General features: G+C 35.6%; 2 protein-coding genes across 2 annotated transcripts; one reads left to right on the plus strand and one right to left on the minus strand.

The window, feature by feature from the left end:
- The first annotated feature begins 1,750 nt into the window (after window positions 1–1,750).
- Window positions 1,751–8,960, plus strand: LOC113648803 (cyclic nucleotide-gated channel cone photoreceptor subunit alpha). Its single transcript, XM_027156172.2, has 4 exons — window positions 1,751–1,843; window positions 3,446–3,540; window positions 7,057–7,163; window positions 7,278–8,960. The coding sequence occupies exons 1-4, from the start codon at window positions 1,751–1,753 to the stop codon at window positions 8,657–8,659; spliced, it is 1,677 nt and encodes a 558-aa protein (XP_027011973.2). The 3' UTR covers window positions 8,660–8,960.
- A 237-nt stretch (window positions 8,961–9,197) lies between these two features.
- On the minus strand, window positions 9,198–24,938 carry cfap221 (cilia and flagella associated protein 221). Its single transcript, XM_027156169.2, has 24 exons — window positions 24,783–24,938; window positions 24,412–24,569; window positions 24,056–24,156; window positions 23,105–23,191; window positions 22,910–23,005; window positions 22,698–22,798; window positions 22,386–22,489; window positions 21,174–21,333; window positions 20,946–21,060; window positions 20,712–20,835; window positions 19,681–19,783; window positions 19,474–19,561; window positions 19,219–19,308; window positions 18,743–18,838; window positions 18,418–18,511; window positions 17,506–17,603; window positions 16,611–16,691; window positions 13,565–13,672; window positions 13,318–13,479; window positions 12,980–13,114; window positions 11,905–12,005; window positions 11,322–11,417; window positions 10,250–10,360; window positions 9,198–10,082 (listed from the first exon to the last, which is right to left on the minus strand). Exons 2-24 carry the CDS (start codon window positions 24,539–24,541, stop codon window positions 9,953–9,955), a joined length of 2,511 nt encoding a protein of 836 aa, XP_027011970.1. The 5' UTR covers window positions 24,542–24,569; window positions 24,783–24,938; the 3' UTR covers window positions 9,198–9,952.
- Between the last annotated feature and the right edge of the window lie 94 nt (window positions 24,939–25,032).

The following is a 25,032-nucleotide window of genomic DNA, read 5'->3' on the forward strand; positions in this document are numbered from 1 at the left end:
TTGTGTGTGTTTGATATATTCATGTCATATAATATACATTTAGTTTAAAACATTTAGCTCACACTGAGTAATGCTTTCACCATTTGCATTAAAATAAGAAAGTGTAAATCTGAAATATTTGTAACTAAAGGGGCACATTAAGAGGCAGTTTTTTACTGTCAAAGCTTTGACCATTAATGTGTGTTTTTTGATTGTTTGATTTTTAGTAAAATTACTGTTTTTTTAATTGGTTGTGTGTGTGTGTGTGTGTGTGTGTGTGTGTGTGTGTGTGTGTGTGTGTGTGTGTGTGTGTGTGTGTGTGTGTGTGTGTGTGTGTGAGAGAGAGAGAGAGAGAGAGAGAGAGAGAGAGAGAGTCAATATCTGACAATATGTGACATTACAAACCCTTTTTAGTTAGTTTCATTAGAAGTAATACTGCTTAAACACTTGGTTAGAAGGTAACCTTTGTTTGAAGACAGCTAGGTGTCAGAAAAGAGCAAATGAATGGACTGTAAAATAGATATTGCCTAAGTAAGCTGCTAATTAGTTAAATCAGTTAAGTATAGAAACAGAAAAGGAAAAGATTTTATATATATATATATATATGTATATAAAGAATAAAAAAATAAATATATATAAGAAATAAAATATGAATAATAAAAATAGATAAATAAATAGACTTTATTTTTAAAATAATAAAAATTAATTTAAAAATATTTAATTTGGATCGTAGAGTAAAAGTTAATGAGGTGCAGTCCGCTAAAACAGGTGCAGTTGTGAAATTCTCAGAATCTCCAGCACAATAACAGATAATATGTGTTAAACAAATTGTGAGCTAACGGACATCAGTGGGCCTCAATCCCTTCAGCAGTCTTCTCCCAGAGGACACGGTGTATTGGTGAGGCTCCTGATTGGCTGTTGTCCTTTTGTTCCGTCCCTCCTTGTTATACACACTCCCCTGCTCTGTCTTCTATAGCAGTGATACTGAAATGGTGCTGTTTATTTTTTCAGAGTGTTTGTGAAGGTTCTGGTGTTCTTGGGCGGCGATCTGTGAGCCACCATCACAGTGACTTTATTCAGTATAGTATCTTTAGTCATTAATGATGTAATCAGTCATTATTTTTATATTGATTACTATTATATACATACTCTTATATACACTAGGCTCCTTCCACAATTAATGTAAAAAAGTAACATAAATATTACTTAGCCTTGAGAGAGAAAACACTGGAAATTCAGAACCTGGGATAAGTTCTTGCTCTACAACAGACTGCAATGAAAATGGGGAATTTCATGAACTGACATTCACATATGCTACATTACTTAAGGAAAATCACCCAAACCACTATACAATATGGTGCTTAATCATGAGTGCCTATAAATCTGGCATTAACAATATTATTGCTAAATTCTCCCAATAACATTGCAGTGAGATTGCATTGCTTCTGTGGCCTGTACAGTCTCTGAAGCCCACCCCAATAAGCATCTGTGGAATTAGATAGAAAAGAAATTCAATATGGTGAATGAGTAAGGCAGGACTTTGAGGCCTGATTATTGTATTTTGTGTAATGTTCCCAGAATAAATGTCAGAGGGGAAAGAGATACAGCCAGACATGTGTCTAGTGATCCTGCTCTAGTGGACTGCTCTGCTCTGTCAGTCCATAATCGACGATTAGATGGTGCAGCATACTCTGTTCATATGAATAGTAAAGGGTGAAATCTGACCTCATGCTGCTCTGGAACTTAGGGCTATGTCCAAATAGACTAGAACATGGTGGTTTCTCAGCACTGGTTCAACACCCCACACTGGGTTCCACCTGCCTCCCATATTTCTATGACACCACAGTGCTCCCAAACTGAAAAGGTAAGTGTTCATGGTGCTTAATTCTTTCCGATGGCACTTTCCCCCTTAGGAGGACCCCTTTCTGAAGATGAGATTTAATGCTCATGCACCTCACTGAGACAAGGATGAATCTAACTGTAAATACTTGCTAGATGAGCATTAACATTACTGAGCATTCTGAGCAGGAATCGTCCATTCCAACAATTGCCTTCCTGAGATGATCAGTAGGAACCAAAATGACTCTTTAGAGAACCAGTGCATTGAGCACATGAGCATGAATCCTGCATTCACACTCCTTATCCCTTTGGAGCTGAGCTAATGTATACATTAGACACTGAGATCATTCTGAGATTCTACTGTAGATTCAGTCTGCTGTCAGTAATCCAACAATGCAGTTTAGCTCATTTATTGAAGTTAACAGAGGAAACCAGTGTCTCACTGGCCACTTTGAAAATTATTTTTAAGCACTTAGTAAACAGACAAAATCAATATTATTCACTTGAAAGGTTTAATGTGGATGAATGATGTGTGTCTGCTGTAATAAGTGGGTACTGTTATATTCTGATTGATTCAGTTAAGTTACTATTAGACACAAACATTGCTCGAAAGGGTGATTAAAGATTATCAGAATTAGTATAGAACAATTACCCCAACTGTTTTGTTTGTCTGTTTGTTTGCCAGCTTGTTTTTATCAAACTAACTACTGTAGATTTGCGAGGAAACCTCTGTAGAAATTTGGCTTAGTCCCCTGATAAATGCTTTTTACTGGAATTAATTAAGGCTTCATTTGTGGTTATGTTAGCAAAGTGTCTAAACACTTGCAGACTTTGTTTCCTCTGGTTACTTGTCTCATATGATGTCTCATGATGTATCATTCAATATGAGGCTCTTGATTTGCTTTGTCTTTGTTCTGAATGATTCACTCAGCATGAAAATTGTATCACGTATATTACATTAGGCAGTAATAAAGCCTGTTATCTCTTTATCAGGATGTAGTACATGGGTTTATAAACATGCTTCTTTCAAGCACACCTTTGGTGTCATATCTAGATTTTATCAAAATCTCTTAGCTATAGTCTAACTGAAACCTGTAGCTCATTCTTAACCATCTTAACATATTTCATCTGTGTTGCAGTAAAGAAGAAAGAAAATGGCCAAAATCTGCACAGAGCATTCATGTGGCAGCCACAGGTCTGAATTAACCCATCAAGTGAACATTGAGTCAGGATAGGACACACACACACACACACACACACACACACACACACACACACACACACACACACACACACACACACACAGAGAGAGAGAGAGAGAGAGAGAGAGAGAGAGAGAGAGAGAGAGAGAGAGAGAGAGAGAGAGAGAGAGAGAGAGAGAGAGAGAGATTTGAAGCATGTTCATGCTTGTTGTTGAATAAATACTTTACTTGATAATAGTTTTGTATTTCTGTTACTTTCAGATATATTCAACAAGAATACAAGCCACTGGTCATTGCTACATTAAATATGAACAATTGCAACAACAAGGATGAGTAAGTAAGGAAATAAGGAAACTCATCATATATTACAAAGTTTATAGTGATATGATCATGGCCTACTCTTATTTAGTAAAACGATTCAAAAGGAGCTCATGAAAGATGACAAGCAAGATGAAGAAGAGAAAGACAAAGATGACAAGAAAGAGGACAAAGATTACAACCAAAAGAACATGAAAAAAATGTAAGTAGATGGGGTTCAGACTGAGGACGTAGTAGTCGGCTATTTTTGTATCTTAGCATGTTGGCACTAGACTGAAACAGAGATAAATATCTTAATATTTTCTTTCAGAAAAGATTCTTGGATCATGGACCCTGCTACAAACATATATTATTATTGGCTTATCATTATGGCAGTTCCTGCTTTCTACAATCTAATGATGCTTGTGACCAGGTGAATTAAAAGCTTCTAGCACCGCTACCACATTACATGTATAAGTCACCTTTAATTAAGTCACAAATGAGGTCAGAATTTAATTAATGTGTGGAATTAAATTAATTTAATCAATGTGTGGAATGGAATGGCATATGACAAAGGAAAACATTAAATACATTAAGAAAAGGAGGTTCAAAAAGGCAAGGAAAGCCAGTAATTAGTAAGCAATTCTACCTCTTGTAAGTCAAAACTATTAGTAATTAATTTTACCTGCTGTAAATGATTACTACCATTTCTGCATTTCAAAACACTGTATATAAAAATGTCACGGATCACTAATATCCATACCTCACATATTTACACACCTTTTATACTTTTACACAAATGGCAGCTAGTAATATTGAAAGCAGTGTGTAGCATAAAAGACAGTGACAAAAACAATATCAAAAAACAGGCATGTGTCAAGCGTTGAGCATGTCAGGCAAAACTGCATGAACTAGACTAGGCAGAATCACAAAAAGGAAAAAAAAATCTGAACTAGACCTAAACTATACTAAACTAAAGAGAGAGAAGATATTTAATAAAACAACAAGCCATAATCGATTCCCGCCTCTGCCTTGTGTGTGTGGAGTTTGCATGTTTGCATGCATGTTGCATGTTTTCCTCCGGGTACTCCGGTTTCCTCCCCCGGTGCAAAGACATGCATTGATTGGCATCTCTGGAAAATTGTCCGTAGTGTGTGATTGCGTGAGTGAATGAGTGTGTGTGTGTGTGTGCCCTGCGATGGGTTGGCACTCCGTCCAGGGTGTGAGAGAGTGAGTAATGGACATGTTGAAATTAAAAAGGAAGATTGATGATGTCATAGCTGAAACAGAAGCTTGAGGCAGTAGTCGATGGCTGTGAGCTGCCTGAATCCAATAAACTGAGGAAAAGGTTAATGAAGATCAGCCCTTTGGTTCACTTGTAATACAAATTAACATCTGCCTCCAATATCAGAAAGCCTAATTCTTATTCAAGCCAGATGCATTCTACTACCCAGACATGGGCAAAATGATGGCGATTGTTCTCCTAAATTTGAGGGACAAACATTTCCATGGTCTTATCAAGGCCAATGTAACAGTTAACAACAAAGATTGTTAGACTCGTTGCTTGCTGTGAGCTTGTCAGTACTGATCTACTCCACATCACTAACCAACCAGAGAGCTACTGTACAGAGGATGGTAGCATTATATTCAGAATGTAATCAGAGATTCAAATTTGACACCAGGTGAGAGATGGATATATCGGTCAGGTCGTTAGGAAACAAGTCTGCTTAGCATACTATGAATATGTGTGGATAAAAGAGCTCTCCCCGAGGATGTAAATGCTGCAGGTCTACAATTTACACTACCAAAGACACTACCAGATTCAAATGCATTAAATGTGAAAGACAACTTTCAGCGCTACATTTTGGTCTAGTGTCCTGGAAGAAGTAAACAGGTCCCTCTCCAGAGCACAGTGGTGAGTTTAATGACATTTCAGCAGAGGTCTGTGGGGGATTTTGCTGGCTCAGTGACTCAATTATCCATTTAGTTGAAGTCTATCCTGTAGGAAACTCAGACTCCAGTGCTTGACATACTGTAAAATGTGCCTCAAATGTACAATGTTTTGTTATCTGGTCCAGACCTCAGCAAAACCATTTTGGGAAAAACTAATCTCAATTATGAAACCTTTTCCTTTAAAGCCACTAATGACCTGAAGCCTTTGACACTCTATGCATTGTGAACAGTGTCTATCAACCTCTGGGATTCATAAACAATGTCAATGACAAATGTTGTTATGTTTCAAGAGAGAATCCTGCAAAAATATGAACCATGCCATAGCTCACCTACAGTACAGTAGGTCATGGGTACTGCTTATATAAGGACTGCTTCCACAACAGGGAAAGTGTGGCAGCTGCAGAATATAGTATCTACAGTATGTGAGGCAGTATATTCTCTCAGCCAGCATTTATGCCATATGCTGAAGAAATTGCTTGCATCAAGAGACATGAGAACTTCCTAATAAAACCTCATATTTTATTTCCTGACCTCTTGAGATTTGGGTGCCATAAAGCTCAAACAGGATGTAAATAATCCCCTGACCTCCCCTAGTAGGCATCATGTTGATTATGCTGTTGATCAAATATTACCATCTACAAACCTCACATCAGGGATACAATTTTACAGAAGAGGCAATCTATGAAACTGGCATGTGACCAATTGAGGTTAAGAACCTCAGTAGGTTTATTCATCGCTGCCTTAAATGACGCAGGAATCTGGGAATTTCTCAAAGTCAGAAAATCTCTGCAAGACATACTGCACTCCCTCTCTCACCAGATGCAGCACAAAGAGACATTAATCAGTACACTGGTGGTAATAACACCGCCTTTGTGAATTATCACACATTACCTGTCAAATCAACACCCCTTCTCTCCGTCCATAGCTGCCCAACCGTGCCTCCGTGTCCTTTTATAGGCACACTCAATATAATTTAACTAATTATTTGTAATGTTAGATGCTCTATGAGAAATCCATCCATTTATTCTCCTTTCACTTTTACTGGTGGAAGTTGCAACATTAGCAACCCAAACGTCTTCATGTCCATCCACATATTTTAGTTCCTTTTAGAGGATCCTGATATCACAAAGACAACTAAGACAAATTCAATGATCTCCAGTGTTCTTAACATCTCTGGCTCAATCTCATCTACCCTTGCATCTTTGCCATATGAAGGGTATTAACAAGCATAGAGGCATGATCAGCTGCAGCTTTTTAATGTCTGTACTTTTAAGGACTTTAATATGGTACAATTCCCAAACCTCAATAAGTATGTTAGAGAAGTGCTTTTAGAAGTGGCAGGTAAAATTGTCCCTAACCGAAGGTTTTGCTAGAAGCCCCTAAGTAACTGAAAGGCTACTAGGTTTACCAGGGTACCAGATATAAATCCAAAAAAACAACTCACTGCCAACTGTTCCAAACATGGGCCACCTCTTAAACTTAGTCATTAATGGGGAACACTATGATTGCTAACACAACATAAACCACAGTTTTAGCTTGTGTTGTTATTCCTCATATGCTCTTGCTTCTCATTTCTCATTTGATGTTTCTCAGTAGCCTAGCTATGTCAAGTGTTTTTCTCATGTGAAGTCCTGTATTATATATGCTTCATTCATTAAAATCCTTTGTTAATTTGTACCCATTTTTTTAATACCTCTGTGTTTCAAGGCATGACAGGACATAATGTTAATGATATTAATTTATAATCTGGCAGAAATTTTGAAAAATGAAAATCATTATATTTTAGATCCTGTTTCAATGAACTCCAAACAGATTACACCATGCTATGGGTAGCACTGGACTATACTTCAGATGTTATCTACTACATTGACACTTTTATAAGATCCAGAACAGGTAAACCACATAGCATATTTGTGCAAGCAATCATTTAATGTAATCTAACATAACAATATACACTGTTAAATAGACTGTGTGTTTTTAAATTTTCATGTTATAATGTTTTACCAGGATTTCTGGAACAAGGACTGCTGGTCAAAGATTCAAAGATGCTTTGGGAACGCTACAAAAAGACACCCCAATTTAAATGTGACCTGATAAGCATGATACCAACAGATATATTGATGTTACAATTTGGCATTAACAGCCCAGAGCTTAGATTCAATCGCCTTTTCAAGTTGGCTCGTCTATTTGAGTTTTTTTACCAGACTGAGACAAGGACCAACCTTCCTAATACATTTAGAATTGGCAACCTTGTACTCTATATTTTAATTATCATTCATTGGAATGCCTGCATTTTTTTTGCTATCTCCAAAACACTTGGCTTTGGGACTGATACCTGGGTCTACCCTAACATTAGCGAGCCTAAGTATGCCCGTCTGTCTAGGAAGTATACCTATTGCCTGTACTGGTCCACACTCACCCTTACCACTATTGGACAAACCCCACAACCTGCTAGAGATATCGAGTATTTGTTTGTGGTTGCTGATTTTCTCACCGGTGTGCTAATTTTTGCAACTATCGTTGGTAATGTTGGTGCCATGATATCCAACATGAATGCTTCACGTGCTCAATTTCAAGCCAAGATTGACTTAATTAAACAGTATTTGCAGTTTCGGAAGGTCAATAAAGATCTGGAGGTCCGTGTTGTCAAGTGGTTTGACTACCTTTGGAGAACAGACAAGACTGGTAATGAAAAGGAAGTTCTTAAATACCTACCAGATAAACTAAAGGCAGAGATTGCCATCAGTGTGCATTTGGAAACACTGAGGAAGGTGCGTATTTTTCAGGATTGTGAGGCGGGACTTCTTATCGAGCTAGTGCTCAAGCTTCAGCCGCAGGTCTTCGGTCCTGGAGACTATGTCTGCAAGAAGGGTGACATTGGTCGTGAAATGTATATTATCAAAGACGGTAATCTGGCGGTAGTAGCTGATGATGGTATAACACAATTTGTTGTACTGAGTGATGGTGCATATTTTGGTGAGATCAGTATCTTAGGCATCAAGGGCAGTAAAGCAGGGAATCGTAGGACTGCCAACATTCGTAGTGTGGGTTACTCTGACCTCTTCGCCCTCTCAAAAGATGACCTCATGGAGGCCTTGATTGAATATCCAGAAGCCAAGACCATTCTGGAAGAAAAAGGTAAGGCCATTTTGATGAAGGATAGCTTGATTGATGAGACAGTAGCCAACCAATCAGATGCCAAAGAAATTGAAGACAAGGTGACTGTAATGGAAACTAATCTAGAGATGATGCAAACCAAATTAACACACATATCAGCACAGTGGGCAGCCAGCAGGGCTAGAGTCAAGCAAAAGATCATCAATATGGAGGATAGAGTTAAAGCATCCTCGTTGCATGAACAAACAGAGAAATGTGTGATTGCTTTCTAATAAGGTACAGTAGGTACATATCAATGTACAATGTACAAATAATGGGTGACTTTAATTGACTTTATTTAATGATCCTGATTTTTTCTCCTTTTGATGTTGTATTATTGGGCAGTCCTTGTTTGAAATTAACCATAAAGGTTGAAGTAACTTTTAGCAAAACTATACATTGTTATCTGAATTGCTCTTTGAGCCCGAGCCACCTTTGAATGTGAACCTTGTTGTGTGTTGTATAGACTAATGCTTATTCAAAGACTTTGAAGGCTTTACCAACTACCTTCAGCAGAATTGCTGAATCACTTAAAGGCCTGTTTAAACTTGTTCTCAGTTACTTGGTATTTGTTATAATTACCCTCTAGGGTTTTCATGAATAAATGGGCTTCTTTTGTTCCAGTGTGTGCGCTAACTGAAATCTCTATGTGAATCATTCTGCATTCATGCTTATTAAGTCCAACACTGTAATTACTACTAAAAAACAATTGCCATAAATTGTGATATTGATAGAAAAACATAGAATTAACACAAAACTTGCATGGAATTATTCTGTTTGGAGTAAGAGTTTTATGGAATTACAGGATGTGTTCTGCATTTGTGGATTACCTCTGAAGTTTTATGCAGATATATACAAACAACTTATACAGATATGACAATGATACTAATAGTGAATCTGTGAAGTACGACCTGGGGTACAGGATGGATCTGAAACATTAGCCTGCTTTTGACAATACGATCAGAAGAACATATAAGCTCCATAAATTTACCCATATGAGCTTCTTTCCCAGTGAAATTATTGACCATTATGTAGTTGCAACAGTAAGACTGTGATGTCCGAAAGTTCGAACTGTTAGACACTACAAACACAGAGAACTTTATTTTGGCCATCTCATTGGCTAAGCTCTTGCTTAAAAAGTGAGCTAACAAATCAAAACCACTTTTAAAATGTGAATAAAAATTCTTAACTATATAAGAATTCTCCATCAAATTTTAGAAATATATTAGGACATTACCTGCATGCATGAAAAAGTACTGTATATCTTTGCTAATAGCAGCATACTTTTCAGTATATGATCTATCATCTTATTATGATAAGATTATGTGACTTTTGTTATTTATTTTGTAAACTTCTGTCTGGTACTTTTGGCCAAAACATGTTCCAAAAGATCCAAAAGTACCAAACTGCAGTTTACAAATTAAATAGCAAAAGTGCTTAAAATAAAAATAAATCAGTTTATTATTTGATTTGATTACGTAAGAACAACTTTGCACATTGTTTTAACTATAAAGAAAAAAAAACAATTATTGGTTATGTGAAACTGCACTATTCCTGCTCAATGATTTTATATATTTCATCCGTGCTAGGACTTTAGATCCCAGTTTGTTGGTTTGTGATTTCAAACTTGATTCCAATGGCTTTTCATGTGTGTCTCTAAAAGGTAAACAGACAAGATATATCATTTAAGATCTGAAAAACAGCATTGTTTCTTATAACATACAAAGTTTGCCCTCTTTTTTCTTACTAACTTAAAAAGATAAAGAGATAACAGACACTTTAATAGAGAACAGTGAGTTTTCAAAATGCATGTAATTCCCTACCTGTCATCCTTAATGGAATCTTCTTTGGAAGTTTTAAAAGGTGAATTTTCAAATGCCACGAACTCAGCGTGAACCATGTCAGGATTCAGCCTGACTCCTGTATCTTCAGCCCTGTTGGGAGAAAACATTGTTTTATGTGCACTTTACCTTTTCTATTGCTTTTGTACGCATTCTTTCCATTTTCACAAAAAAACAATGGATTTGTTTGATACAGAAAAAAAGGCTCATAATAATGGCAAGTTAAAAACTTCCTTATCGGGTCAGTGAAATCTGTTGGTATGTGTAGAGCACATGACCTTCACTTGATGTCATTAGAATTAAAAATGGAATTCTATATAATGGCCAAAAATATGGTCTGCATGTTAGATGAACTAAGTAACCTATGTATATACTATGTGATCATTAAAATGATCAGAGGTTCTTCAGTAGTTCTGTTCTGATCTACAACAAACACCAAAGCAGTTCAACAAAATAACATTTTCAGCACATTATTCTAGATTAAAATGTGCACTAAGCCAGAGTGAATCATACAAGAGTGCAAAAAAAAGGTGTAAAGTCAACTTCTCCCTTTACCACATAACGTGTGCCAATGATTGCCTCAGAAAATAAGTTACTTCCTACTGTACTATAATGCTCACTTTACTGGTTTTCTGGATATACTCCAGTAAATTACAGCATTACAGCCCAGTAAATTTGAGCAAATGTTTGCACACATGGACCTGAGGTAAAAAAAAAAACACAACACTGAAGGCCATCAACGGTTTTGTGCCATAGCATATAGCTGACTTTTTTCCACAAACCACAGATAGTACATTTAAGTTCTCTGGTAGCAGTCATTTTGTAGAGCCCTTTTTATTTTGTAGGTAGGAGTGGAAATTTAACAGAAACTCAATTCCTACGTTTCAGATTTTAACTGTAAACTGAAACCATATTTTTACTCTATTTCGGTTCGCCCTGCGAGAAATGTTGCGTGCTGAGTGGTAGCTCAGTGTTGGACTACTGACTCGAAGCTCATGAGTTCAAATCCCAGGGCCACCAATCCACCACTCCTGGGCCCCTGATAATAACTTACTCTTCAAATGAAATTTCTTCTCTGATGTTGTCAGGAAGGTCCTTCATTGATGGTGGGGTTTCCAGGGGCAGCACCAAACTAGTGAAAGGGTCACGCCTGCATATAACAAAATAAACACAACAGCTAAGCGCAGGTCATGAGCAACATGTACAAGTAAATTAGATTTTCAACTCAAGTGGGATTTATTGTCATTTCTGTTTAGAACCTGTGCACACTGCAGGAAAATTCAGTGTAACGCAGTCATACAGGAAACAGAACCACACAGAGTACAAATGCATGGCAGTGAGGAAGTCCAAAAATACACAGGATAATAAATATACAGCACATGAAATTTATATTAAAATGAACAAATATTTAGGATCTATGATAGACTGACATCACATTTATTCCTTGTCAACAGTGTTCCCAGGAAAAGATTCTAGGGTAAAATCCTTATTGAATATGAATAATTTATTATTCAGAATAAATGCACGAAAGCATACAAAATAATTAAGGTTAGAGTTGGAATAGGGGAGTCAGTGGTAAAGTTGCTAATCACAGATTTTCACAGAGAGACTGTGTGTATGTTTATCTGTACTCTTACATGCGTGGGGTCCAACTGCTGGTTTGTGCTGGAATGGAGGAAACAGTGCTCAGTGAAACACAGGGAACCTTCTTCCATATCATGGTTCCTTTTATGATGTCCTATATTCAGAAAAGAATATAAATAACTGGAACTTTCAACAAAGTGTAATATTTAGGTTTAAAGAAGCAATATTTTCGAATTGAAAGGTATTATAAAGTCATAGTGGTGTACAATTAATGCAGACAGCACATTTCACACATAGAGTACAGATCAAAACATTCCACACACTCTGGCATTCATTCAAACAGCACACATTTCATGTTCATTGAACGGTTCAAGTCATTTAGGGTATACAATCTATAAGTTTTTTTTTCTAAATAATAGCTCGTTTATCCTGACAGAACTTGTGTAACTCAGGATTGTGTGCTTTCTGGTTTGGCCACGCATGTTCATTTCAGTCAACAAATTTTCTATGTTCAAGGTTTTATAGAGATATGATTAAATCACTGTCCAGCTAGAAGATACAGTATCAATAAGATCTCCTTTATACTTCATCAGCATCGCTTCATTTTAAATCCACTGTGGTTTTAAATATCAAAACTCATAATACTATGCCAATATTTATGGATCTACATTTAAGTTTAGCTGACACGGTTATCCAGAGTGATTTACAATTTATTTCAGTTTTATACAACTAAGCAATTGAGGGTTAAGGGCCTTGCTCAGGGACCCAGCAATGGCAGCTTGGTGAACCAGGGAGTCACTCATGTCCAACACCTTAACCACTGAGCTACCTTACCCTGACCTGACAAGTATATAATATGTTGGCTTCAACTGTACTGTATATAGAAATGCATATATACAAAAGCTGTAACAACTCAACTGACTGAACTCGCTTTCTTAGTGTATTTTGGCTAACGTTATCTGGTATTGTTGATGTTTCAATTTTCTGAAATACAGCAATATAACTGTATTGCAATAACAAAATAATTCATTTTTCTAACTAATATGTATTGTAACATGGCTTAACCACAATATATAACAGATTTCTTCTTGAGCCCTAAAATAGGTAAAAGCTTTTACAGCTACTTGCCTCTCTGTCTAAAAACCTGTTTTGAGTGCTGCTTTTGCAGATGGTGTGTCTTGTGTGTGGACAAAGGTGGAACTCTGGGTCACTCTCTAGGTATAATGGGGTTGGTTTGAAGGCATACACACTCGGAGCAGGGTTCTGAAGTAAACAAAAGCACATAAAATAATAAACCATTAACCTAAGAAGCAAGCAAGTATAAATAAACTAACAATGATCACTAAAAGTATGTTTAGAGTTGTTTTTTTGAGCTTAACAACTGTTTTTAAACTGACATGTCTAGTTGAGCATGTGCTAAATTATTTGGCACTGGTTAAGTAGAATAGATGAAATAAAGTATTTACAAATATCCTGAGAGGATGGACATTTTGTGGCTTCAACACATTATGAGGAGTACTGAAAAGGAGCATGTGGTTGAGGTCTGGCTCTGGTCTCTTCTCTTCCTGCAGCTCCTTCTCATTGTAAGAGATTACATCAGGAGACAACACCATGGGCAGAAGTTCGTTCTGTAAAAACACAAATGACAAACTGACAATGAAGATTAAATTAGGATATTAAATAGAATATCATTATTGAATGTAACTATATTACCTGTGTTCCTGTGCGCAACTGTCTACACTGGGTTTTGGGGCCAAAAAAGTCTTTGGAATCGTACAAAGTGACCTTCTGATACCCCATGAGCTTGTAATGCTGAGGAACCTGGAAATGCGACAATTACTCTCAAAGTTAGAGTAGATACAAATTTTTAACCACATGGCATTAATGAATCAGGAAAGAATGCACAACTATTGCAAGAACACTAAATGGAAAAAAGCAAACAGTTTATGCAGCATGTTTACTGCATGTAAGTGACCAGTCAGTTGTCAACATGATCTGTTGAAAGCAAGAAAGTGAGCAAGCAATCTTTTAACGCATCTTAAATATGTAGGCTATATATATACACATATTCAGTGTTGTAGTGTAACGAAGTAAAAATACTTCATTACTGTACTTAAGTAGAAATGTCACGTATCTGTACTTTACTTCGATATTTAAATTTATGTCAACTTTCACTTTTACTCCACTACATTTCCTAGATAAAATATATACTTTTACTCCGTTATTTTCCAATAAGCATCTTCATTACTCGTTACTACAAAATAAAATCAGAAAAAATCCGTGCGACTGCAATAAGGGAGGTTTGGCGAAAAAGCAGTGAAATGTCACTATTCTTATAACCAGTGTTCAGTTTAGTATTTAGTATCAATACTAAATAAAAATAACATTATTGATTTGGTCTTTGTCTTGTGAATATTTGTTTATTAATGACTGCATTCATTGGACACACTGTTTGTAGAGAATGCACACATACATGAACTGATCTGATTCAAGACTGGCATCATTACATCATGCAGAAAATTTTGGTGTCCACTTTTGCCATTTAATAATACCATAACTTTTGGCTTACTATGTAGTCATATAATATATAATATAAAACTCTTCTTCTTTTAAATTCTCACCGAGGGCTAACCCCTTATACCTACCGAAAATCACTGAAATATTACTTTTTACTTTTACTTCAAATACTTAAGTACAGTAAATATCAGATACTTCAAGACTTTTACTTGAGTAATATTCTACTTTCACTTCTACCAAAGTCTTTTTCTAGTACGATACTTGAACTTTTACTCAAGTATTGCTTTCTAGTACTTTATACAACGCTGCACATATTTAAGATGCGTTAAAAGATTTACTGGATGTTGTTTATGGACAACTCGTCTCCAGTCCCTATCATAATCTTAACAACACGACTGATGACAATGTCAGGGTACAAGCAAACAGGGTACAAGCATAGAAGGACAAAGCCTTAGGAACATCTTTAGTCTTTAGATTCGAAATTTCCACCACACGGCCAATCAAGTTCGGGTCCGGGGGTATCTAGGGACTTTTAATTACTAATTAATGACTTCCTGTTTCCCTGAGGTATAAATATGACATGACACAGAGGCCTAATTCTCTTACCTATTTGTCAACATGGCAAAGACAAGAGAACACACGAGTAAATAAACTTCAAGTAAGGCAGATGTGTGTCGACCTTCATAAGTCAGGCAATGGGTACAAGAAAATAGCCACTCGCCTTCACTTGCCCGTATACAGTCAGAGGAATCATTAAGAAGTTTAAAACAACTGGAACAGTGACAAACAAGGCTGGAAGGCTGTGTGATTTTTTTTTTACCACCAAAGTAATGTACTTAAATGAAAGGTTGGATTTTTCTCTTTTTTTTGCATTTGGGTTCTATGTTGTTTAAAAGAAAGGAGAATTTTTAGAAGTCCACGACCACATCTTAAACAGAGGTGCCAATAATTGTGGAGGGCACTGTGTGTGTGTGTGTGTGTATATATATATATATATATATATATATATATATATATATATATATATATATATAGATAGATAGATAGATAGATAGATAGATAGATAGATAGATAGATAGATAGATAGATAGATAGATAGATAGATAGATACACACTATACTGCCAAAAATTTTGGAACGTCTGCATTTTTAATCTGTAGGGTTTAATATTAATTGTCCCAACCTTTGCAGTTATAAAAACTTCAACTCTTCTAGGAATATTTTCCACAAGGTTTAGGAGTGTGTTTATGGGAGTTTTTGACCATTCCTCTAGAAGCTCATTTGTAAGGTCAGTCACCGATGTTCAATTCATCCCAAAGGTGTTAAATCAGGTTGAGGTCAGGATTGCAGGCCAATCAAGTTCCTTCACACCAAAATACTCCTTGTCTTTATAGACTTTGCTTTGTGCACCAGTGTACAGTCATGTGGGAACAGTAAGGGTCCCCAAACCGTTCCCACAAAGTTGAGAGCATTAAATTGTCTACAATGTCTTGGCATGTTGAAGCATTAAGTGTTTCTTTCACTTGAACTAAGGGACCAAGCCCAATCCCTGAAAAACAACCCCACACCATGACCACCCCTTCCACCAAACTTTACACTTTTCACAATGCAGTAAGGCAAGTGTCGTACTCCTGGCATTTGCCAATCCTGGACTCCTCCATCGGATTGCCAGACAGAGAAGTGTGATTCCTCACTCCAGTGAACACGTGTTTACTGCGCTAGAGTCCAGTGATGGAATGCTTTATACCACTGAGTCCTATGCTTTGCATTGCAATTGGTGATCTAAGGACTGAATGCAGCTGCTTGGCCATGGGATCCCAGCCCATGAAGCTCTTTACACAATGTGCTTCAGCTAATCTGAAGGCCACATGAAAAGAAAGTTGCCAACTCCTGCACACTGTGCACTTCAGCATGCGCTGAGCCCATCCTATGATTTTACATGGCCTACCAATTTGTGGCTCAGTTGCTATTGTTCCCAGTTACTTCCACCTTTTATAATACTAGTGAGGAAATTCCATGAATGGACTTATCGCACAGGTGCCAACCTATCACACACACACACACACACACATTTTATATATATGTATATATATATATACACACTGTATGTACTGTATATATATATATATATATATATATATATATATATATACACACTGTATGTACTGTATATATATATATACTAATATACTAATGTATATTAGTAACATATATTAGTAAGAGAGAGAGAAAGAGATACACACCTTTAGTTTAAAAAGTGGAATGGTGGAAGTCACATTTTCTTCAAGTAAACCTACATGAACCTTTCCAATTGTATTAATGAGCTAGAAAAAAGAGAGATTACATACTATTATCAATATTTGTAATATAAATAATATCACCATTATATTTGATAATGAAATATCTCTATACAGAATGCTTAATCTGTAAATACATACCTATAAATATATCAACATTGGTTTTCACAGCAGATAAATATCTAAACATTTATTAAAACTTATATTCAGATGTAAGTATAGTATACCTGTTCTCTGTAATAATTAATCTCAAATAAAATTCAGTTCTCTGTATGAGTATTTTGACCTTAAAGCAATGTTGTACAGTGAGCACAAAGTATCGAGTAATTGTACAAGTGTCGATGAGTAATTTCCAAAACTTTTGATGTACCATTAAGATACCATGATGTACTGTGAAGGCCATAATCAACAAGTGAAGAAAATTTTACAGACCAGCAACATGACCAAGAACAGGATTTACCTCCAAATTAGGCAAAAGGACAAGAAAAATATTTATCATGGAGGTTGCTCAAAGGGTTAAGGTAGAGGATCGGGTGTTCAAGCCCCATCACGGCCAAGCTGCCATATGTAAATGTAAATGTAATGTATATGTGACAAATAAAGGCTTATTCTCTACTCTATACAACATGAAAGGAGCAGCGATAATATCTGGAAAGAAATGTTCACACTCTGCAGGTGACCTTCAGATATCTGGGCTGTTAGGAAGGGTGGTGTTCTCATACATACAATTACCCCAAACCATGTGGCAAAATGTGTTGTCATTTGATGTCACCAGGGTAGAACATTTTAAGCATAACTCAGACTTTCTGATGAACTCTTATTGATCTATAGTAGTACTCACAAGTTCTTCAGGGTGTTTTGTAGAAGGAACGATGGGTGACATGAAGGGCTGCATCTTTCCTGATGACAGATTTAAAAGCTCTTTCTTTTCATACATGTCTACAACAAGAGATTGAAGACAAACATACAAACCTGTGATTTTATCCTATGTAAGTTTTCTTTTTGGTGTATGTGGGACATATATATGCATGTGGGACATTACATATGTGGGACATATATATGCATGTGGGACATTACATATGTGGGACATATATACGTATGTGGGACATATATACAGTATGCATGTGGGACATATATATGCATGTGGGACATTACATATGTGGGATATTACATATGTGGGACATTACATATGTGGGACATTACGTATGTGGGACATATATACAATATGTATGTGGGACATATATATGCATGTGGGACATTACGTATGTGGGACATATATACGTATGTGGGACATATATACAGTATGCATGTGGGACATATATATGCATGTGGGACATTACGTATGTGGGACATATATACGTATGTGGAACATATATACGCATGTGGAACATATATACGCATGTGGGACATATATACGCATGTGGGACATATATACACACGTGGGACATAGAGAAGAATGATGATGTGCCATGTAAACACTATCAAATGTTTATATAATCCCTAAACAGTGTCCATATACAGTATGCAAACAAAGGAAAACTTTCATTATTTTTTAATTGCGACTTAAATATTACTGCTATTATTTTTCATTCAAGGCTAGTTTTTTAATGAAGCTAATCAGAACAGAGACCATTTAAGAAACACTGTATGGCCAGTGGTTAGATCATCACACTATATGACCAGATGTGGTAGAAGTCTTCATCACACCACAGGTTCATGAACTTCATTAATGAAAATGAATCATTTGTCTCACCTTTGTTTTTTTCTCCTCTGACTTGCCTCTTTGTACTGGAAGCTACGTCTCGCAAACGAAGCAGCCTCTTATTCATACAGATTTGCAGAATGACCTAAACAAATAACATTATGACTAATATTCATTACATGAATCATTTCATTTACTTTTTTGGTATATTTTTGCTTTTTTATTTTTTTATGGAATGTGGCTACTTATATTGAATAACTGTAAAACTTAATGTAAAAATAATGTAATCCAAAATGTCACAATAATGCAAGCAAATATGCAGAGTAATAAAATTACAGATTCTAAAACATAAAACATGTCGAAGAATTAACTTCACCTTACGAACAGCTTGTTGGAAGAGTCGAAGTGCTCGCGACCTGACCTCCATTTGGCTACTGCCATAAATGTCAAACACAGGAGTGCAGTCAGGAATCTGCAACCCAAACCATTATGTTCAGTGTTCAGGCTCTGAGAGATGGGATGTAGACTGACATATCTAAATATTAGGTATAGGCTATTGTTAGGGTGTTTTCACACATGTAAGTCTAGTTGCTGAGAAATAATAAAAATATATATACAGTTCATTTTCTTTGGTTTGGTTTGTTTTCATATTGAATACGACAACGAAAAAAAGCGGAATTAATAATATATAGCTTGATATATAGACAATAGCTTTAAACATTCTGTGTGATGAATTTTGTAGTAGACACCTAGGGTTTGAGTAATGTTTTCATCTGCACAAATAACCACACCAAAAAGGTAATCGCACCAGAGTTCGTTTCAAATATAGACTGTATATGTGAAAGTCATTACCTGTCCAGCACAACGTACAACACGATGAGATGACAGTTTTGGGAAAACCTGGTTGATATCCATTTCCCTGCCATCCATGTCTTTCTTCATCTAAAACACACGCACACATATATAGATATATTAAAACATGAACACAATGTGAATGGCAGGTTTATGAAGACAAAAATAATAAATGTTTCTATATTAATTTCTGTTCCAGTATTAATGCCCTTACTAATACATATATAAATTTGTTCAATGAGTAAATGACCATACCTTATACACAGAAGCTGCAACTTCCTGTTCCTTCAGAATCTGTATTTTCTGTTCTGCTGAGAACAAATCGTCACCTAGTTGCACCTGCCTAGAGAAAGCAGAACAAAACAACAAGCTCCAATAAAACTGCTGATGGCCACAATACACTTAACACCGAGTCTGTACACAAGTGTTAGTGCCTTTAATGTATGTGAACATATTACATACCATTGAAATTGATTAGCTTTTTGGACATATATTCGAACTTGATTTTCAAATGCAGCTTCTTTCATCTGTCTTGTCTGGTATGCAGAAGTGGTCTGGGACATGGCTTTAATGAATGAAATATTTGAATGAGCATTTTAAATAAAATCGCACAACTATAAATTCACTAGATCACTATTACATATGTCTTTGAGCATGTCATTTATTTTAACTTGTATACAATTCATCTAAACTGTAATGCATATTCCACATCTTTAGTGTTTAGGGATGTGGTCGCTCAGGGTTTAAGGTGTTGGACTATTGATCGAAAGGTAGCGAGTTCAAATCCCTCAACATTAGCTGTATAAATGAGATAAATGTAAGTTGCTCTGCATAAGGGTCGTCTGCCAAACGCAGTAAATGTATCTTTAAAAATCTCACATTTTTAGCTTTTATGCATTGCATTATTTATGTCAAAATCTAGACAGTGCTACAGGCTTTGATAATAGGAGTACACAAAAAAACATCTAACTGAGTAGAATACTTTTCTTTATATAATAGAAAAGATGTGAAGTAAAAACTACTTCAGCTCATTTATTCTCTTATTTATAGATATAAAAATGATAAATAATCAACTACAATTACAATATCGGTGCACTGTTAATTAAGAGGGCTACAATTATCCTACTGATTTTCAGCATCTTTACCTAAAGTTCTCTAGGAATTCATGAATTTCCCATTTTCCCATTGGTATAAAAGCCATTTGTACAAATATCTTAAATACCCAAGATACCCAAATTAAAACTGTCGAAAATCGTCTGATTTACACAACATATAGCTCAGTGAAAATCATTCCATATATATACTTCTGAAGGTCACGATATATACATATATACGCACACACACACACACACACACACACATATATATATATATATATATATATATATATATATATATATATATATATATATATATATATATATATATATATATATATATATATATATATGCCAAAATTCTGTACATGTACGCTATATTACTTTCTTACTCACCCTCTCTGAGATCCTTGTAGCTCATTTTGTCTTGCCGCTGAATGAGCATTTTAGCAAGTCCATGTTTGGAGAGATCGACATCAGAGATCTGTGTATATGGGTCTGATTTTATCTTCTTTTTGTGCTGAAAAAATACAAAAAAAGTACAAGAGTGATTTGACCATGCAATGACGTCCTAAACTGAACCGAAACAACAAAAGGTAACTCCAGTGTCTGTAGAAGTAATAATTTTACCTTCTCTAACCTTGGTGTCAATTTAGTCCTTAGTTTGGGAGCAACAATGTACATAACCTTCTCTGTTTGTACATCTTCTGCAGTTTTAGAATCCTCTTTATTTTCTTTCTGGTGGCTAATGCAGAGCAACAAGCATAAAATAGAATGCAATCACAAATTCCAAGTCTGCACAGGTTATTATGAAACTACCTATAGGTTATTATGTAATGTAAAATGATCTGGCAGTACTTTAGAGTAAGATTGGGAGAGCAGGATGCAGTTAACGTGCAGATAAATGGTTTTAAGTTGAACTGAGAGATGACAAGCTGTAGAGTGATTTCAGCCATTCCATACTGCTCTGGTAAGAATGTCACTGATAAATCTGTCTTCCCCTTGGCTGGGATGATTCCTAGTAACACAAATAGAACAAATTTGAGAAGTTCGGATAAGTGGTAGAAAATGAATGAATGAATGAATGAATGAATGAATGAATGAATGAATGAATGAATGAATGAATGATTATTGTGTGCATGTGTGCGTGTGTGTGTCTGTGTGTGTGTGTGTGTGTGTGCGTGCGTGCGTGTGTGTGTGTGTGTGTGCGTGTGTGTGTCTTCATTTTATTTGAAGGTGGCCTCCATACCAGTCAGAAGTGGTGTCAGGCTTTCAAAGTGACACTAATTTAATAAAGTATGTCAAAACTTATGGGTCACATTTACAGTAAAGATAAGTGTGCAGTGAGGATTTAATGACAAAATTGTGCACATCAATATTCAGACATCAAAGTAATTGCAGACTACAAACATTTAGAATTCAGACATTACGATAGGGGAAGTTTGATTTAGAGTGTATGATGGGGTGTCAGAGGGAACATCATTTCAATTGTTTTATATTATACTGTATTACATTTGTTTTATTCTTTATATATTCATTCATTTATTTATTTATTTCTGTCCTCAGTCTGCATTTTCTCTCCATGATCTTCTTATGTCTATGTTTCAAATCTAGGCAATAATAAATAAATAAAATAAAATAAAATAAATAAAATAGATAGATAGATAGATAGATAGATAGATAGATAGATAGATAGATAGATAGATAGATAGATAGATAGATAGATAGATAGATAAGTGGATAAATAGATAGATAGATAGATAGATAGATAGATAGATAGATAGATAGATAGATAGATAGATAGATAGATAGATAGATAGATAGATAGATAGATAGATAAATAAATAAATGTTAAAAAAACAAAAAAGGGCTTAAAAAAATTTCTGGCAACAATGGAAGCATGAGATACAAGAAGGTCATTTGCATTCTATGAACTGGGAAACCTAGAAATCCACTAAAATAACTGATTAATACAAGTATTTTTCTTAATGTAAATATTGCTAAGTGTAATATCTGTGTAATTATGTCTGAAAACAGCTCTAAAATAATGTATTGTGTGAGAGACTTTACCTGACAAAGGATATATGCTAAAAGCTTCGTGGGACTTCAAGCATTGCACCTGGAACTCAAAGTCTACTGGACAACTGCAGCTCAGAGGAATTACACAAGTGGAGCTTTAAACACAAAGACAGAACAGAACTTACAGAGATTTAGGAGCCCACAACAACAACCACAATAATAAACAGGATCATTTCTCAGAATAAGCCATGTACAAGCTGCCGGTGTCTGGTGAACAGATATATATATAGGTGTTACTTTCATAGCTGTGCAAAGAATTTCAAAAGAAAAGTTCCAAAAGAAAATAAAAGGAAGTTCAGTTACCTTTGTCCCAGTGGCACAGGAAACAGATTTATTTGAGATGGGATATTGAGATCATCAATGACAGGATAAGCATGAATATTAACCAGCAGGTTCTCCTCCCCCTAAAGAAAAACAAGTGTAATACAACTAAAATCTGACCATCCACATATGTTTTCTATGATTTCTTGTCTGTATGTAATACTAATGTAATGTAACACAAACAGAAGGCTGACCTTGCAATGAATCCGGATGCTGTCAAAAAAGTAGCGCCACTCATCTGGACTGAAGTGCACAGTAATAGTGTGAGAGAGGCCTGGGGCTAGACGACTCTACGAATAAAACACACCTGAACCTTTAGAAATATTATGCAATAATCAGTACAGAAATATACAAACAATATGAACAACGATTTCTGTTTGAAGAATTACCTTTTGCAAACATTCAGTTCGAAAGTACTTAGTTTGAGTAGGAAGAATGTGGACCTGGATCACCTCAGGATAAATATTGATCAGCTTCTGTTAATTTAAGAAAAAATAAGAATAATAATAATGTTACCGATTCTTACTTACTTTCCTTATTTGTATGTAGAAAATTGAGCCGAATGCAGAAAAATCGTTTAGAGAAAATGGGCCTCATTTATCATTTAGTAAAGTTGCTTTTAAATATTTGAGTAAAACCAACTGCACTAAAACTCTGTGACAGATGTTAGACAGATTTGTTTTTTAAATTATTTTCTTCATATTCTTATTTAATTTATGTTAATGAATGCGAATCAGTGGGAAATTACAAGCTGTGTAACAGCACAGTCACAAATGCAAAGCTCACAGCTCTGGAAAAGCAAAGGGTTGTCATAGGAAGTTCATACAGCACACTAAAGTGTGTATAACACATTGCAGCTTGAACATACCAGATTTTTTAATGGATCAATCACATAGTGCCAGCTTTAATAAAGGGTTGCAAGCATTAAAAAAGAAAGATGTTCTGGCAAGTGGAACCAACACACAAATCAATTAAACAATCAATCATTGCAAACATATGACTAGCTTGAAATTTGTGTCTGTAAACTGAAATACAAAAGCAATTTAAACTTGACAGTGTACACAGTAACAGAGTGCAGTATCATCATGAATAATATCATGTGGAGATCAGTTAGTTTGATCTTCTCTTTTATTAATTTACACACATTGAAGTACATAAATAACATCCTAAAGTTTCCCAAAATGACAAGATTTTCCTGAACACAATATTTCTTGGGTAAAAGAAACTATGAAGGATTTAAGAATAAATTCCCTCTTATACAGCTCCCTAAATGAGGCCCAAAGTTCAGTACAGTACCTGCTGTACATTTCTGTATTAATGTTTAAAAGCACTTGACTTACCACAGACTTTTTGTACTCCTTTCCCACTTCAAACCCACTAAAATGCAGTTCTGATGGTTCAGCCACAACCACATTATTGCACTTAACGTTGGCAAAACTCCCTGTTGAAAGAAAATGATTTTTTGCCTTAAACAAATTTAAAAAAGCAAATTTATTTATATCAGCAAGATATTTAGCGTTTTCAATTTTACAAATGTACCTATTATCTCCAAAGTGAAATATTAAAAAAAAATTTAAACCATGATTTTTAAATTCGGCTTTTATTATTCACCTGTAAATAGGAAAGTAGACTGAAAGAAGAAACTTGCTTGCCAGCAGAATGTACAGTTTCCCCCATTAATGAATCAAACTCTTACTAGTTTCAAGAAGGTGATGAGAGATTTTGGAAGTCTTCCTTGTTTCCTCCACCAGTTGGCTCAGAGGTTGAATTGTCTTTTTCTTTACATTGTTGGAGAAAGTGTTTGGAGATTGCAGCACAGCCTTCATTCCTGATTAGATCATAACACTGCAGCATCTAAGAGAAAAACACTAAGATATTTATTGACCAGGAAAAGTCTAAAGATGGAAATAAATACACTAATCACTATGCAGGTGATGACTAACTTTTCTTTTCACTATATTGTAATCTAATTAAGTTCACTAATTAACTATTGATCATTATATTTGTATAGTTATATAATTATCACCCACAGAAAGACGTGGATTATAAATAATGTGTTTATTTTACCCAAATACGTGCAGTGATCTAACGGTGGAGGTGACTGTTTATTCTGTACAGTTCTTCTCCCCGAACCGTAGGCGCCATGTCAACAATTCGGTTGCCATAACAACGATATTATCGTGAAGTCATCGACCATTACATTCTGTTTCTGGACCCCAGTGAAGGTTTTCAAAATAAAAGCTTAAGATCACGGCGAATCAACGGATTAGAGCAATGGTGCTAATTAGTGATATTTGTTGGGATAACTATGGGGTTG

Source organism: Tachysurus fulvidraco, chromosome 18, assembly GCF_022655615.1.
Source record: "Tachysurus fulvidraco isolate hzauxx_2018 chromosome 18, HZAU_PFXX_2.0, whole genome shotgun sequence".
Taxonomy (NCBI): domain Eukaryota; kingdom Metazoa; phylum Chordata; class Actinopteri; order Siluriformes; family Bagridae; genus Tachysurus; species Tachysurus fulvidraco.